This window comes from Notamacropus eugenii, chromosome 2 (assembly GCF_028372415.1).
Source record: "Notamacropus eugenii isolate mMacEug1 chromosome 2, mMacEug1.pri_v2, whole genome shotgun sequence".
Taxonomy (NCBI): Eukaryota; Metazoa; Chordata; class Mammalia; order Diprotodontia; family Macropodidae; genus Notamacropus; species Notamacropus eugenii.
This window is the reverse complement of record NC_092873.1, coordinates 332131030-332150107: the sequence shown is the minus strand read 5'-3', so window position 1 is coordinate 332150107 and position 19078 is coordinate 332131030. Positions and strand designations below refer to the sequence as shown.

Below are 19078 nucleotides of genomic sequence, written 5' to 3'. Positions count from 1 at the left end.
ATCATTTGCTCTCCAAAGTGTTATTACAAAAATAACTACAGCTTATATGCCAGTTTTTTTCAGAAAATCAAGAAGTTCAGAAATATAAGAATGATAAATCAAGAAGTGATAAGGTCCAATTCAAAGTCCAATCTGAGGAGTTCCTTATTGATGATGAAGTCCTTTCCAAATGCTCCATTTACACATGACATTATGTTGACTGTATCTAACCCAAGAACATTTCAGGGTATTCCAAATGAGATCCATAATCACTGAGTTTGGTCAAATTTTTCACAAAAGAAAACTAAGTGAATGAAAAATGCCTGTAATCCAGATTATGATATACAATTGAATGAACAAACTATAAAGTTTATCCATTGACACATATATTTTAGGCAGACACTAGAAATAGGCTGGAACCAAGCAAAAGGAGAAATGCTAACTAGATTACATTTAAAAAATCACACAATTCTTTTAATGACCACAAGATTCTCCCTGAAACAAATGTCCATCTTTTCAAGGTTTCTTCTGTCTCTGAATCTACAACCTAATGATCATATGCTTAGCATTCTCTCAATCAATGAACCCCAAAGATAAAAGAAGTTATAGCTCAGTGAAAGGATGGCTCACAAGTTGTTCTCAGAGACTTAAATAAAGAAATTTAATGGAGTTAATTTTATGATTAAGTCAAAAATCAGTTTATATATACATATATAATCATACTATATATATATATATATATATATATATATAATATTAGCCATTCTTACACTATAGTATTCATGATAAACACAATTTTAAAAGACTGCTATCTACAGCAAAGGATGATAAAGTAGAGATGCTCTATGCAAAACTTGTAAAGAATCTCCAAACTAGGTCAATTATGTTTGCTAAATGCAATTGGAAGCTGAATACTGCGGATTGTGAAAAATAAAAGTAAAAAGACTATATATCATGAAAGCTTTCTTCAAGAAAAGAGTCAGAAGTAAATTTATTGCCTTTGGGAAATTGTGTAGCTCTTTTAACACTCCTATGCTGGTCTAATGGTTTAATTTAATACCAGTATTTTTTCTCAATAATGCTGAGTAGCCAAATATCATAGAACATTACAATCCCCAAAGAATTAAAATCCTGAGTAACCCAGTGGGAAATGGGAAAAGGCACAGTTGGTAAGAAGTCAATAGTGACATCTATAATAGATATAATTATAATCACAGCTAGCATTTGTACAATGTATTAAGGTTTATAAACTGCTTTATAAATATTATTTCTTTTTATCCTCACAACAACCCTATGGGAGGAGCACTATTACTATTCCCATTTTACCAATGAGAAAATTGAGGCAGGGTGACATTAAGTGACTTGCCTATGATCACATTCTTAGGAAAGGTCTGAAGCTACATTTGAGCTCTGATCTTCCTGAGTCCAAGACCAGGATTTTATCTTCTCTGTCACCTGACTGCTCTGTATGAAAGCTGAAAATAGAAATGTATTATTAAGAAAATATGTGAGAAAAAATTGGATAATCATGAGGTGAGGACAACAGATGGACAGCCTAAGTGTTGAACTAGAGTCCATAAAATGTGATATTTTCACATTGTTAGATCAAGTCTCTAGACTGAAGGATTCTTGGGAGGACATGGACAAGAATGACAAAAGATGAGAAAGTATGGGTGAATTCCAGTCTGATCTTTTGAACGGAATATTATCCAAGTATGAATGAATCAAGTACCAAATCAGTAGGCTGGGCATGCACAAATACAGGATCAAATCACCTTCCTGAGGAAGAAAGTGGTCTCTTCCTATAGAATCACAATCTGCTCATTGATGTGATATTCTCCACCTGGACTAGACCCAGATCTGAGCTCTCTTTGGGCTGCTTGAAATTCTACTACACTACCTCATAATCCTACTTCACAACCTACAATTTCAGGAAGAAAGGAACATTAACTAAAAATCTGTCTTCTGTTTACATTAACCTCACCTGATCAAAACCTGACTGATGGAATACAAGTTTGAGCTTCCCAAAATGATTTAGACCAGGGGTGGAGATCTTTTGGCCTCAAGGCCACATGTGGCCCTCTGGGTCCTTAAGTGTGACCTTTTGAATGAATCAAACTTTTCAGAACAAGTCTCTTTATGTGGCCTTCTAGATCCTTGGATGTGGTCTTTAGACTGAGTCCAAGTTTTACAGAACAAATCCTTTTATTAAAGGAATTTGTTCTGTGAAGTTTGGATTCAAAGGGCCACACTTAAGGACCCAGAGGGCCGCATGCGGCCCCCAGGCCATAAGTACCCCACCCCTGAAGACATTTATCCATGTACTTTAGTTAACTGTAAGAGAAAAATTCCCCAACCCTGAGTTTCTTGGTTACCTTAGTGACATGTAAATCTCTCCCCTCAACCCATCAATTGTAAATACTCTAAATATAGTGTAGTCTGCAACATAGTTTACCTTTAGACTTGTCTCGTTAAAGAATCAACACTTTTGTCAACTTTTATAGCATTGAAAGAAGTGTGACATTGTGATTTTTGTGATACTCATGACTATAGTGCACTTGTTTCCTGCTATAAGTTTAAGTCCCCTGATTTACAGCCCTTGAGATTTACTCAAACTGAGGTTTCTTACTATGAAATGCTAGGAAAAGTTTGCCACCAATTTGATTGGCTCATGTCAGAGGCTCATATCTCAGGGAAGTTGGATTGCTGCAGGGAATTATTGGGTGAATTTCTGAATTCCTAAGTAAGGGTACCCTCTCAGAATGAGGAGGGAGCCTTCTTCCTTCTTTCTTCATCTACCAAGTAACCTAATAAATTTCTTTCTAAACTGATGGGGGAGGATGAGAGAGAGACAGAGACAGAGACAGAGACAGAGAGACAGAGAGACAGAGAGAGACAGAGAGACAGAGACAGAGATAGAGAGAACCTTTTTCTTCTTATTGTTGAGGGCCAGGGGAAAAGGAAATCAAGGGAGGAGTGGAGAAAACAAGATTTTCTAATTAAAAAAATACTCTTGGGGGTATTTGCTTTTCCAGTTGTAATGACAGCAGATGCAAAAGAATTTTCTTTCCAGAGTGAATGCTTATAAATATTTCCTTGTGTGTGTCCCCTGTCCCTAAAATAATTTTAATGCCCTAATTTCTCTTGTGTCTATACATTTGCCACACATCTTGAAGTAAAAATAGTGTTTCTCTTCATATATATTGTGATTTCACATAGGCTTTTATAGTCTGAATTAATTTGGCTCCCACTACTTGCAAATAACTTCAAATTGGTCCAAAGATTTTTATTGTTTCTACCATTATTGTCTTTGGGTAACTTTAATTTTGTGCATGCGTGTGTGTGTGTGTCTGTGTGTGTGTGTGTGTCTGTGTCTGTGTCTGAGTGTCCATGATCAAACTTTGAATTAAGTTTGATATCCTCAAGGTACTAAGTTATTTGAATGAGACTGAGTTATGCAGTCAAATAATCTAGGTTATTTAGATAAAACTGCTATGCCTGCCTTTGTGGAAGGACTGGTAAAACACTTTGTCAAGCATTTAATAACTCTTTGGAGAAAAACACTATAGTATGCAGGCATAGATTGCCCTTGATACATTTTTTTTCTTGACAAAGACAAACAAAGCAAAACTGAACTTGCACTCACGTGTAATGTTTTCTTCTTTCTAGATTTTTATTATTGGCAGTTACTTTGATACCTATTGCTCTTGAGAGTATACTGATTCAAATATTTTATCATCCTGCACCTTTGAGATTTTCTCCTGATATGTATTTCCTCTCTCCTGGACAGCCGCCACAAGCTCCTCTCAGCAGCCTATTAATTGTCAACAACACAGGTGAAGAAATTACATTAACACTTTTAAGTTAATCATTTTTTATTTTAAAAACATCTTTTCCAGTTTCCCAGTATGTCAGTAGTTTGGTTTTCTAATCCAATGGTGTCTGAAGGCTTTTGGTTGCACATGGTTTCAGTAAAATGCATGCAGGTACATGCAAAATAATATATGAATATTTAGGGTATAGGGATGGGATGTGTGATTTCACTGGCATCAGGAACTCCTGATAAGAAAATTTCCTGTACTCATAAAAGTATGCGCCTCCTCTGTAACTTGTCACCTCAGAGCACCAAGAAGTTAAGTAATTCATCCAAAATCATAAAGTCAGTATATGTCAGAAGTGAGACTTGACCCCAAAACTTTTCATCTTTGAGGTCATCTCTCTATCTACTATACCATGGTGCTTCCCTATAGTTACATTTAATTAAGAAGTCTTTCTGTACTGTTAATAGACAAAATTTTAAAATTGACATAATTTATTACAATTTTATTTCTTACTGTTCACCTCCTTTAGAACTTTTGAATGTACATAATATAAATCACAATTTCATACTTTGTGATATAACCAGTGAAAGGTCTAGCTTTAAGTTCAGCTTATTTCTTCACTTGATTTGCCATCTTTCCCTGAAGTTTTGCTGTAGTCTCCTAATTGGACTCCTAACCTTGTGTCTTCCCTGCCCAATCTGTCCTCACCATAGTTGTCAGTGTAATTTTCCAGAAAGTGCATTTCTGATGATGTCCTTCTCTATTTACCTCTACTCAATAAACTCCAATTGTTCTTCATAATAAAAAAAAAAATCTAGGATCTAATATAAACTCTTCCATTCAGTATTTAAAGCTTTTCACTTACAGATCTTTTCTTATTTTTGCATCATTTTAATGCATTACTCCCTTTAACTATGGTCTCCCAATCATTCGGACTTACTTGCTGTTCCGTGCATATGGCATTTCATTTTCTGCTTCTGTGCCTGTTCACTGGCTGAATCCAAGGTCTAGAATGGTCTCCCTCCTGCCATCTCCCTTTTACAAATACTGGCTTCTTTTAAAATTCAGTTCAAGCATCATCTCCTACAAGAGGTCTTTCTTGATTCCCCTAGCTATTAGTGCCCTACTCTTTTAAGCTATCTTCAATTAAACTGATATTTGTCTTATTCATACTGGTTTATGTATATGTGTACTTCTGTTAGAATGTTTAGTTCTTCAAAGTAAGAACTGTTTTTACTTATTCATCTTATAGCTACTGCTTAGCACAGTTCAAGGCACATAGTGAACACTTAAGAAATGTTTGTAGATAAATTGATTGCCATAACTAAAAAAGATACCTTATAAAGAGACTTAAGTCCAAATGGATTATATGCTTTGCTAGATTGAACTTAGTAAATCATAATACTCATACCACAATCTCATTCACCAAGTATTTAAAAGATAAATTAAAATTCAGCTTGCAATTTTTTATCTTCCTTGATGTCAATCATTTGTTCTTGCACACTATCCAGTATAGTGGCAGTGGTAACAGTAGCAGCAGCAGCAGCAGCAGCAGCAGCAGCAGCAGCAGCAGTAGTAGTAGTAGTAGTAGCAGTAGTAGTAGTGGTAATAGTAGTAGTAGTAGTAATAGTAGAAGTAGTAGTAGTAGTAATAGTAGTAGTAGCAGCAGCAGCAGCAGCAGCAATATAAAAAATTGTAGTGGTGGTTGTAGTGGTAGTAATAAAAATAATAATAGCTATCATTTGTATAGTACTTTAGGACTTGCAAAGCATTTTTTATGTGTTATCTCATTCGATCTCAGAATACCAATTCCATGAGGTAGGTGCTATTATTACCCTCATTTTGCAGATGAGGAAACCAAGGCTTATAGAGGTTATATGATTTGCCCAGGGTCACACCTAGTGACCATGTAAGTATGAGGCAGGACTTGAATTCAGGTATTTCTGGCTCCACGTCCAGCACTCTATCCATTGTGCCACCTAGATGCTATACACACATACATACATACACACACATACATATATGTAATTTGACAATAGTTTCAAAACCTACATAACCTTTTCATATAGAACATATTTTAAACAAGTTTGAGAATTCTGCTTCCAAATTCAAATGAACAGATATGAAAGTTTCTGTAGAAGACGCAAAATACTTTAGTATTAAAAACTTGTTTTTCAAATGTTTCACTAAACACAGCTTCTTACTATCATTCATGATTATCTCAGTGAGGCTGGTGACCTTACACAGCCCTCCCTCACTCAAAACAAAAGCAAGTCATGTCATCATTTCTCTGATGAGGTACAATGTATACTAGAGGAAGAAGTTTATCGTTAATGATAGAGATATCAATCCATTTCTCAAATAATCTTCTTGATGATTTCAATTTTTTGGTTAAATCATTGTCTTTTTCTCATAATATGACTGGCAAAGAGCTCATATTATGAGTAGGAGAAATGCCAGTTCTACTACTTTCTTGTTTGCTTATTCTCCACCATTATCATTATCTTCTATCTATAGTTTCTTTGCCAGAATCTTTCTTAGTCTCTTCTTCACTTTGTGAGAATTAGTTTTATAACATTAGACAATTAAAACCCATGAAGCCATTTACACATATAAGTAAATATTTTGTGATATATTACAAATAAACAAATAAGAGAATCACTGTCAACTTATCCATTTAGACATATGACAGACCACTGTACATTTAGATTTAGTAAGGGTACTGCTGTTAACCTACATACCAAATATCTATAAACCTTAATTCCTCTTTTTAAAATTTTATTGATTTTTATATCACCTACATTTTCCACATATCTCTCACCTCCTCCCTTCTTAGAGATTAATCCTTTATAATAAAGAATAAAAAGGAGAGAAAAAGTTCATTAAACTAACCAACCATAAAAAGTTTTAACACTATATGCAGTATTTCACAGTCATAGTCTACCATTGCAATGAAATATTTTATTATATCTTCTTTGGAACCAAGCTTGGTCATTATAATTTTACAACTTTCAATTTTGATTCTTTTGTTGTGGTTGTTATTCTTTCTATTGAACTTGCAGTTATTGTATGCATTATATATGGTATGTTTTGTTTTCCTGGTTATGTATACTTCACTTTGAATCAATTTATATGTCTTCTTTTGCTTTTCTGTATACATCATTTCTGTTTTCACTTACTATCCCCCAGACCTGAAATGTCCCACTTCCTCATTTTCACCTCCTGCCATCCCTGGCTTCTTTCAAGTCCTAACTAAAATATTACCTTCTACAAGAAACTTTTCCCAATCTCCCTTAATTTTACTGCCTTGACCTCTATTGATGATTTCCAATTTGGTCTCTAAATAATTTGTCTATACATAGCATTTGCATATTATCTCCCCCTTCAGACTGTGAGCTCCTTGAAAGCTGGGACTGTCTTTTGCATTTTTTTTTTATCTGGAGTGTTTAGCACAGGACCTGATTCATAGTAGGTGCTTAATTAATGTGTATTAACAGCACAGAAATATGGCATGACATTCATATGCTCCAGTTTATTTAATTATTCCCCATTTGGTGGACAACCACTTTGCTCCCAGTCACAAAACTGAATTTCTTCTTATTTGGAGTTTTAAGAAATAAGTATATAAAATTTGATATTTACCTCCTATGCCTCTATGGAATATCTGAGGCAGGGAATCTCTTTGGGACACTACTGACCTAATCTACATGAGCCTTCCCTCCCATAATGCAGTTCACAAACAACACATGATTGTCTACCTTCCTTAATTCTCATCCATGTCTCTACAAATTCATTATCATGGGCCCAGCATGCTATTGTTTTCCTAAAATTCTCTTGTGAATATCAATGGAACAGTTGGGCTCCTAAGAGCCCATCAATGATCCTTAGAAAATATAAGCCCTAATCTTTGTCAGAAACCCAAAAAAAACCTTGTTAGAGGAAAGTATAAGTCATGGTGTGTCTATAGGCTATGGGGATTTCTAAGAAGATATATCCCAAGCAGAGAATTACAAGGTGTTCAGTAAAATTTCCATAAAATAAAATATACATTAAAATATCTCATGTTATAAAAATAAATGGAAAAAATAATTTTGACAGATGTTGAATGCTGAAACTGCAAGTTGGGAGGAAAGAGTAGACAGGAAGGCAACTGAAAGACTGAGTTTTACTACTAGAAAAGTGAGTGGGTCATAAGCTTTTTTTTTTTTAATATTTAATTTTAATTCCATAAATTACTTGGACCAAAAAATCTCTTTTAAAATAATAACATACAATCATCTAAGACTTCCCAAAGACTCATAATGGAAAATGCTATGCACATTCAGAAAAAGGACTATAGAGTCTCAATGCGGATCAAAGCATACTATTTTTACTTTGTTTCCTTTCTCATGTTTTTTAACTTTTGTTCAATTTCTTCTTTCACAACATGACTAACATGGAATTAAGTTTAACATGACAGTGTATGTATAACCTATACAATATTGTTTGCTGTCTTGTGGAAGGGGGGGGGGAAGAAGAGAAGGAGAAAAATTTGGAACTCAAAATTTATAAAAAATGGAGGCAGAGCCAAGATGGTAGAATGAGAGTAACTACTCATTTAAGCTCTTAGACAAATTCCTTCAGATACCTCTAAAAAGAGAATCTGACCAAATTTTGGAGGTGCACAATCCAATAGGAAATAGACTGTGGCAGCTTCACAGACCAGAACAGACTGGAACTTTGACGGGAAGGATCTGCTCCATGGGGGTGAAGAAGCACACAACATACAGCACACAGCACAGTGTGTCCCTGCCACATTGGGGTCAAGCAGGAAAGCCCTGGGGCAGTCTGAGGCAGATGCAGCAGGGTGGAGTGACAGCCCAGGGCGGGGGTCTGACAGAGCACAGCAAGTGAGAGCTACAGACAGAGCCCCAGGTATCAGCAGGAGCTGCTCCTGAGACTATCAGCCCACAGATTAAATATCTATATGTCCCCTACTTGAACTTTCAGGAGCCAGAATGGTAGAGTGATTTGTAAATTCTCTCTCCCTCTCCCCTTGTTGACCTTGAAAGAACCATAAAATATTTCTCCAGAAAAATCCTGGAACAGTGGGATCAAGAGAAGGTGCAAGCACTCTCCTCACACGTGAGGCTAGGAAAATCACTAAAGAGGGTTTCACTTACTGTGGTGGAAGACCAGAGCTGTCCCAGACAGCCCTACCTAAGTGAACTGGGAAGAGATCCAGAGCCCCAGGAGGGTGGAGCCTATAACCACCAACACTAGCAGTCCAGGCATGCCTCAGCACTCCAGGGGAAACAGGAAGACAATGGGGTAGGCAGGAGCTTGCCTTTGCTCTATCTCAGCTGAGGAGATCCCCTGTGACCAGACTACCTCTCTCTCACACTTAACAAGCTAGCTCCAGGGCTAATCTGGGGAAACACAAACAGAAAGAATTCACCTGGCCTGGGCTTTCTCACACTAGCCGGCTCAGCACCAGGTTCTTTTGCTTCTAGCTGGAGGAACCAGAGGCCACAATACACAAAGTGTCATCACCATGAGTAAGAAGAAGCAAAGCAAGAAGGGAAAGACCATAGAATTTTTCTATGGGGACAAGGATAAAAACTTGAATACCATAGACGTCAGTATTAAGACTATACTTTCATCTGAAACTTCAGAAGGGACTGTGAACTGCTCACATGCACAAAGAGCACTCTTGGAAGAGCTGAAGAAGGAAATAGAAAAAAACTGGTCAATGATTTTGAAAGTATGAAAAAAGAATTCACTGAAGAGAATAGCTCTTTAAAAAGGAAAATTGAACAAATGGAAAAGGAAGTATAAAAGCTAAATGGAGAAAATAATTCCTTAAAAGGAATAATTGGACAGAAGGAAAAGGAGATGCAAAAGTTAACTGAAGAAAACAGTTTGAAAAAATTAAAATTGGGCAAGTAGAAGGTAATGACTCCATGAGACATCAAGAAGCAGTCAAACAAAATCTAACAAATGAAAAGATAGAAGAAAATGTGAAATATCTAATTAGAAAAACAACTCACCTGGAAAATAGATCCAGGAGAGAAAACTGAAGAGGTTTTGACCTATGGTGAAGAAAGGAACCTGGAAAATATCTTCAAGGAAATCATCAAGGAAAACTGTCCAGAAGTGCCAGAACCAGAGGACAAAACAGTCATCAAAAGAATCGCTGTTCACATCCCAAAAGGGATCCCAAACTAAAAACATCAAGAAATATTGTTGCTAAATTCCAAAACTATAAAGTGAAGGAGAAAATACTACAGGCAGCCAGAAAGAAACCATTCTAATACCAAGGACCTGCAGTCAGAAACACACAGGACCTTGTAGTTTCTACATTAAAAGAGGGAAGGAATTGGAATTGAGACTACAACCAAGGATCAATTACCCAGCAAAGTTCAGCATAACATTTCAGGCAAGGAGATGGACATTCAATGAAATAAGGAATTTCCAGACTTTCTTGATAAAAAGGCCAGAACTTAATAGAAAATTCAATCTTCAAATGTACATCTCAAGAGAGGCATAAAAAGGTAAACAGGGGAAAAGAAAAACTTGTTACTAAATTTGGGCAAACTATTTACCTTCCAATAAGGAAAGACAACACTTGTTAATCTTGAGAATTGTATATCTATTATGACATATAAAAAGGATACACATAGATAGAGGGAGCAGGTATAAAGTAAATGATGTGATGATGAAAATGTGATTTAAGCATGCGAAGAAATTGTAATACAAGATGTGAAAGGGATGAAACAGAAAATGGTAAATTACATCAGAGGAAGAAGTATAAAAATATATTATAGCAGAGGGAAAGAGGGGATGGAAATGAGCATTGTTTGAGAGGTACTGTCATCTGATCTGGTTCAAGGAGGGAAGAAACTTAAGTATATAAGTCGAAGTAGCTCTATAGTCAGTAGAAGGGGAAGGGGGAAAGAAAGGGGAGGGGAGGCTAAAAGAGAGAGAAGAAGTAGTAAGGGTAAAGGGGAGTAAAAGGGAGGAGGGCTGAAAGAAGGGAGGGAAGATTGCGGGAGGTGGTGATCAAAAATTAGAACTCTATTGTGGAGGGGAAGGGAGAAGAGATAACTCAAAGCGCAAATGGTGAGAAAGAGGATGGAACGAAAGACACAGATAGTAATCATAACTGTGAATGTGAAAGGGATGAACTCTCCCATAAAATGGAGATGGTTAGCAGAATGGATTAAAAGTCATAATCCAACCATATCTTGTTTACAAGAAACACATCTAATATGGGAGGATACACATGGGATAAAGGTAAAAGGTTGGAGCAGAATATATTGTACTTCAGCTAATGTAAGAAAAGTAGGGGTAGCAATCCTAATCTCAGACAAAGTAAAAGCAGAAATAGATCTAATCAAAAAAGATAAGGAAGAAAACTATATCCTGCTAAAAGGCACCATAAACAATGAAGCAATTTCAATACTAAACATATATGCTCCAAGCATCTAAATTCTTAGAGGAGAAGTTAAGGGAATTACAGGAAGAAATAGACTGCGAAACTATATTAGTGGCACCTCAACCTCCCTCTCTCTAAACTTGATAAATCTAACCTCAAAACAAACAAGAAAAATGTTAAGAAGGTGAACAGAACACTGGATAAAGTAGATATGAGATATGTCTAGAGAAAACTGAATGGGGATAGAAATGAGTATACCTTTTTCTCAGCAGTACATGGCACATATACAAAAATTGACCATGTACTAGACCTTAAACACCTCACAATCCAGTGCAGAAAGGTAGAGATAGTAAACGCATCCTTCTCAGTTCACAATACAATAAAACTTATATGTCATCAAAGGTTATGGAAACATAAACCAAAAGCTAATTGGAAACTAACAATCTAATCCTAAAGAATGAGTTGGTTAAACAAAAAAATTATAGAAACAATCAACAACTTCATTCAAGAGAATGACAATAATGGGACAACCTACCAAATCTTATGGGATTCTGCAAAAGCAGTTCTTAGGAGAAGGTTTGTATCTTTGAATGCTTATATAGTAAAATAGAGAAAGAGGAAATCAATACACTGGGAATGCAGTTGAAAAATCTCGAAAAAGAACAAATTGTAAATCCCAAAGTAAATAACAAATTAGAAATACTGAAAACCAAAGGAGAGATTAATAAAATTGAAATTAAGAAAACTATTGAACTACTAAGTAAAACTAGGAGTTGGTTTTGTGAGAAAACCAATAAAATTGATAAACCTTTGGTCAATGTGATTAAAAAGAAGAAAGAAGAAAACTAAATTACCAATATCAAAAATGAAAAGGGTGAACTCATCTCCAATGAGGAGGACATTAAAACAATAATTAGAAATTCCTTTGCCCAACTTTATGCCCATAAATTCGGCAATCTAAATGAGATGGATGATTATTTTGAAAAATATAAATTGCCCAGATTAATAGAAAAGAAAGTTGAATACTTAAATAACCCCATCTCAGAAAAAGAAATTGAACAAACCATAAATGAACTCCTTAGGAATAAATATCCAGGGCCAGATGGATTTACAAGTGAATTCTATCAAACATTTAAAGAACAGTTCATTCCAATATCATATAGACTATTTGGTAAAACTGGGGAAGAAGGAGTGCTCCTAAATTCTTTTTATGATATAAATATAGTTTTAATACCTAAACCAGGAAGAGACAAAACGGAGAAAGAAAATTATAGACCAATTTCTCTAATGAACATAGATGCAAAAATTTTAAATAAGGAGGTGGAGCCAAGATGGCCGAGTAGAAAGACGCACATACACATAGCTCCAAACCCACAACCCATAGAACATCTACAAAGAAGTAACTCACGGCAAATTCTGCACCCAGAGGCCACAGAACGTTGGAGCGAGGGAGATTTCTGTTCTGGAGAGACCTGCAAACCTCTCGCAAAAGGTCCTCTGTGCCACGGACTGGGCGCCGGGACTGGGAGCTGAGTACAGCCCTGCATGGCCGCGGCACCGAGAGGAAAAGATCCGAGCGGACTTCAGGGAGGGGATCTCCAGCAGTCATGCGGGTCCCTCCATCCACAGGTGACAGGGGTCGGTTAGAGGGTCTCTTTGGCGGGTCGAGAGGGGAGTGGGGTGCCCCCATAACTCAGGCCCCCTCGGGAGTCAACAGCGGAGGCGGGAGCAGACCAGGGCTCCCCAAGCAGGCAGGAGCCTGGATCCATTGTTGAAGGTCTCTGCATAAACCCCTGAGGGAACTGAGCCCGTGAGGCGGCCCTGCCCCAACCTGAGCACCTGAACTTAATCTCACACTGAACAGCAGCCCTGCCCCCACCCAAAGCACTGAGGCTGGGAAGCAGCATTTGATTCTCAGACCCCAAGCACGGGCTGGGAGGATCAGGAGGCGAGGTGGGTGTGAGGAGAATATTCAGAGCTCAAGTCACTGGCTGGGAAAATGCCCAGAAAAGGGAAAAAAACCAAGACTATTGAGGGTTACTTTCTTGGTGAGCAGGTTTCTCCTCCCCCCCCTTCTGATGAGAAAGAGCGGTGCTCACCATCAGGGGAAGACACGGAAGTCAGTGCTTCTAAATCCCAGCCCACTCAATGGGATCAGTTCTGGGAAAAGGTCTTAAAGAGCCCAAACAATTTTCAAAATCATGATAGAGAGGTGGAGGAAAAACTGGGAAGAGTAATAAAAGACTTGCAAGCAAAGTATGAACAACGAATCAGCACCCTGCTAAAGGAGACCCAAAAAAATGCGGAAGAAAATAACAGCCTGAAAAATAGGCTAACTCAACTGGCAAAGGAGGTTCAAGAAGCCAAGGAGGAGAAAAATGCTTTCAAAAGCAGAATTAGCCAAATGGAAAAGGAGATTCAAAAGCTCACTGAAGAAAATAATTCTTTCAAAATTAGAATGGAACAGATGGAGGCTAATGACTTTATGAGAAACCAAGAAATCACAAAACAAAACCAAAAGAATGAAAAAATGGAAGATCATGTGAAATATCTCATTGGAAAAACAACTGACCTGGAGAATAAATCCAAGAGAGGCAATTTAAAAATTATGGGCCTACCTGAAAGCCAGGATCAAAAAAAGAGCCCAGACATCATCTTTCATGAAATTATCAAGGAAAACTGCCCTGAGATTCTAGAACCAGAGGGCAAAATAAGTATTCAAGGAATCCACAGATCACCACCTGTAAGAGATCCAAAAAGAGAAACTCCTAGGAACATTGTGGCCAAATTCCAGAGTTCCCAGATCAAGGAGAAAATATTGCAAGCAGCTAGAAAGAAACAATTCAAGTACTGTGGAAATACAATCAGGATAACACAAGATCTAGCAGCTTCTACATTAAGGGATCGAAGGGCATGGAACAGGATATTCCAGAAGTCAAAGGAACTAGGACTAAAATCAAGAATCACCTACCCAGCAAAACTGAATATAATACTTCAGGGGAAAAATTGGTCTTTCAATGAAATAGAGGACTTTCAAGCATTCTTGATGAAAAGACCAGAGCTGAAAAGAAAATTTGACTTTCAAACACAAGAATGAAGAGAAGCATGAAAAAGTAAATAGCAAAGAGAAGTCATAAGGGACTTTACAAAAGTTGAACTGTTTACATTCCTACATGGAAAGACAATATTTGTAACTCTTGAAACTATTCAGCATCTGGGTACAGGGTGGGATAACACACACACACATGCACACGCACACGCACACACACATAGAGACAGAGTGCACGGAGTGAACTGAAGAGGAGGGGATCATATCTTAAAAAAAAATGAAATCAAGCAGTGAGAGAGAAATATATTGGGAGGAGAAAGGGAGAAACGGAATGGGGCAAGTTATCACTCATAAAAGAGGCAAGCAAAATACTTTTTAGTGAAGGGAAAAAGAGGGCATGTGAGAGAAAAACATGAAGTTTACTCTCATCACATTCCACTAAAGGAAGGAATAAAATGCACAGTCATTTTGGTATGAAAACCTATCTTACAATACAGGAAAGTGGGGGATAAGGGGATAAGCAGGGTGGGGGGGATGATGGAAGGGAGGGCATGGGGAGGAGGGAGCAATTTGAGGTCAACACTCATGGGGAGGGACAGGATCAAAAGAGAGAACAGAAGTAATGGGGGACAGGATAGGATGGAGGGAAATATAATTAGTTCTTACACAACACTACTATTGTGGAAGTCATTTGCAAAACTACACAGATCTGGCCTATATTGAATTGCTTGCCTTCTAAAGGGAAGGGGTGGGGAGGGAGGGAGGGCAGATTGGCAGACAGGGGCAATTAGAATGCTCGGTGTTTTGGGGTGGGGGTAGGGGACAAAAGGGGAGAAAATGTGGAACCCAAAATTTTGTGAAAATGAATGTTAAAAGTTAAATAAATTAATAAAAAAAATTTTAAATAAGATTTTAGCAAAAAGAACACAGAAACTTATTACAAGAATAATACATTATGATCAGGTAGGATTCATACCAGGAATGCAGGACTGGTTCAATATTAGGAAAACTATTAGCATTGTTGATCATATCAACAACAAACCTAACAAAAACCATATGATTATCTCAATAGATGCAGAAAATACTTTTGACAAAATGCAGCCCCCATTCCTATTAAAAACACTGGAGAACATAGGAATAAATGGAACTTTCCATAAAATAATAAACATTATCTGCCTAAAACCTTCAACAAGCATTATATGCAAAAGAGATAAGCTAGATGTGTTTGCAATAAGATCAGGGGTGAAACAAGGATGTCCATTATCACCACTATTATTCAGTATGGTACTAGAAATGTTAGCTATAGCAATTAGAGAAGATAAAGAAATTAAAGTGATTAGAATAGGCCAAAAAGAAACTAAGTTATCACTCTTTGCAGATGATATGATGATATGCTTAGAGAATCCCAGAATCAAGTAAAAAACTACTTGAAATAATAAACAATTTTGGCCAAGTTTCAGGTTACAAAATAAACCCACACAAATCTTCTACATTTCTATATATTACTAACAAAGCCCACCAGCAAGAGATAGAAAGAAAAATCCCATTTAAAGCTACAGTAGACACTATAAAATATTTGGGAGTCTACCTGCCAAAACAAATCCAGAGACTATATGAACACAATTACAAGACACTTTTCACACAAATAAAGTCAGATCTAAGTAAGTTGAAAAACATCAGTTGCTCATGGGTAGGCCAAACCAATATAATAAAAATGACATTTCTACCTAAGTTAATGACATATTTAGTGTCATACCAATCAAACTATCAAATAATTATTTTCTAGAGCTGGAAAAAATAATACCAAAATTCATCTGGAAGAACAAAAGGTTCAGAATATCAAGGGAACTAATGAAAAGAAATGCTAGGGAAGGTGGCCTAGCTCTACCAGATCTCAAATTCTATTATAAAGCAGCAATTATTAAAACCACTTGGTACAGGCTAAGAAACAGAAGAGTAGACAGGTGGAATAAGCTAGGTACTCAAGACACAGTAGGCAAAGAATATTGCAATCTAATGTTTGATAAATCCAAGAACCCCAGCTTCTGAGACAAGAACTCACTGTTTGACAAAAATTGCTGAGAAAACTGGATAATAGTGTTGTGGAAACTAGGCATAGACTGGTGTCTAACACCATACACAAGGATAAAGTCCAAATGGTACATGATCTAGGTATAAAGATTGATACTATAAAGAAATTAGTGGAGGTAGGACTAGTGTATTTATCAGATTTATGGAGAAGGGAAAAAATTTTGACTACACAAGAGTTAGAAAGCATTATGAAGTGCAAAATGGATAATTTTGATTACATTAAATTGAAATGTTTTTGCACAACCAAACCCAATGCAATCAAGATTAGGAGGGAAGCAGAAAACTGGGAAAGAATTATTATAGCTGTGATAAAGGCCTCATTTCTAAGATATATAGAGAACTGAGTCAAATGCACAAGAATACAAGTCATTCCCCAATTGATAAATGGTCAAAGGATATGAACAGGCAGTTTTCAGAGGAAGAAGCTAAAGATATATATAATCATATGAAAAAATGCTCTAAATCACTATTGATTAGAGAGATGCAAATCAAAACAACTCTGAGGTACCACATCACACCTATCAGATTGGCTAACATGACAAAACAGGAAGATGATAAATGCTGGAGAAGATGTGGGAGAGTTGGAACACTAATTCATTGTTGCTGGAGTTGTGAGCTGATCCAAGCATTCTGGAGAGCAATTTGAAACTATGCTGAAAGGGCTACAAAAATGTGCATACCCTTTGTCCCAGCAATACTACTTCTAGGACTGTATCCCCAAGAGATCATAAAAATGTGAAAGGGTCCCACATATACAAAAATATTTATAGCAGCTCTCTTTGTGGTGGCCAAAAACTGGAAATCAAGGGGATGCCCACCAGTTGGGGAATGACTGAATAAATTGTGGTACATGAATGTGATGCTATAAGAAATGTGCTATAAGTGCTATAAGAAATGATGAGTAGGAAGACTTCAGAGAGGCCTGGAAAGACTTATATGAACTGATGATGGGTGAAAAGAGCAGAACCAGGAGAACTTTGTACATAGCAACAAATACAGTGTGGGAAGATTTTTTTTCTGGTAGTCTTAGAACTTTATTGCAATTCAAGGACTTAAAAAAATGTCAGTGTTCTTTTAAGGCAAAATGTCCTCCACATCCAGAGAAGGAACTATGGAATTTGATCACAGAATGTAGCAGATCATTTTCTTTTTGTATTAAATCTTGGTTTGTTATATGATTTCTCCCATTCATTTTTATTCTTCTATACAACGTGACTATGGTGAAAATGTATTTAATAGGAATGTATGTGTAGAACCTATATAAAATTGCATGCTGTGTCTGGCAGGGAGCAGAGAGGGAGTGGAGAAGGAGGAGGAGGGAGGGAAAAAAAATCTATGTTATATGGTAGTAATTTTAGAACACTGAAAATAAAATAAAAAAATAAAACCATAAAAAATTTATAAAAAATGAATATTGAAAATTATCTATATGTAATTGGAAAAAATAAAATACTATTAAGTAGGAAAAATTATAATAAAGAAACTTGCAATGTTTATGATAAATTATTTTTGACATTACTATAATTTGAGTTTAAAAAATCCTGATTCAAGAAACCTGTCCCATTTCATTTTAGTAGAATCTGTTGTAGACTTGCACTGTCTTTTTTGCTATTATAAATATAAATGGCACTTAATACAGTATGGGATGTCTAAATTTGAGAGTTTAAAAAAACACACAACATTTTAGTGATTTCTTGGTGTCTTCTTTAATTTTTTTAGGATCAAATATTGAAGATTTTATAAATTCTCTGAAGCACCAGAATATATTTTTGGAAGTAGATGACTTTGAAAAAAGAAATGGAACATCTGCCCTTGCCCACAATGGAGCTGTAATAGTATCAGGCAAAAAGGAGGTAGGTTGGTGCTTATTCTCAACTTTTTATCAAAGTGTTTTTTTTATGTTATTTTGTCTAATAAAATGGAGAAAAGGCTATTTTCACTAATTTACATGTGTTTGTAGTTAGAAAATTCTACTATCTTGTTTTGCAATCAAATATAAAATTCTTCACAATCTTGATCTTTGGACAAATTGCTTTGTCCACATAATTTCCCCCCTAAATTTATACTTTTTTTCAGTTTTATGGGAGAAGGTATCCATTAACTTCATTGCCCAAACTCACAGCAAACTAAAAGATTATGCTTTCGCAGTTTTGACATTAGTGTTATATATGATCATGAAAATCAATCAATAAGCATTTACTAATGAGGCAAATAGTTGATGGACTTAGAGTCAGGAAGATTTGACTGAGTTCAAAACTTACCTCAGTCACTTATTAGCTATATGACCCTGGGCAAGTCATTTAATCACTGCCTCCCTCAGTTTCCCAATCTGTAAAATAAAGATAACAATAGCACCTATCTCCCAAGGTTTGTTGTGAGGATCAAATGAAGACATTATTTGTAAAGTGCTTTGCAAACCTTAAAGTGTTATACAAATTTGTTGTTCAGCTGTTTCAATAGTGTACGACTCTTTTTTTAATCTTATTTTGGGCTTTTCTTGGCAAAGATACCGGAGCAATTTGCAATTTTCTTTTCTAGCTCATTTTATAGATCAGGAAACTGAGACAAACAGGGTTAAGTGACTTTCCCAAGGTCTCACAGCTACTAAATATCTGAGGCCATATTTAAACTCAGGTCTTTCTGACTCTAGACCTAGTCCTAGAACCTATCCACTGCTCTACCTGGTGCTCTATAAATACCATCACATGTGCTATTAAGCAT

The 19078-nt window shown here is 36.3% G+C and overlaps 1 protein-coding gene across 4 annotated transcripts in view; it reads left to right on the top strand.

Annotated features, from left to right (window-relative positions):
• LOC140528059 (ATP-binding cassette sub-family A member 10-like) overlaps positions 1 to 19078 on the top strand; it is a 118148-nt gene that overhangs the window by 63576 nt on the left and 35494 nt on the right. For all 4 annotated transcript variants that reach the window (XM_072645525.1, XM_072645523.1, XM_072645526.1 and 1 more), the window contains 2 exons: positions 3649 to 3815; positions 18077 to 18210. In XM_072645525.1, coding sequence (XP_072501626.1) covers positions 3649 to 3815; positions 18077 to 18210 — 301 coding nt within the window. The remainder of the gene's footprint in view (positions 1 to 3648; positions 3816 to 18076; positions 18211 to 19078) is intronic.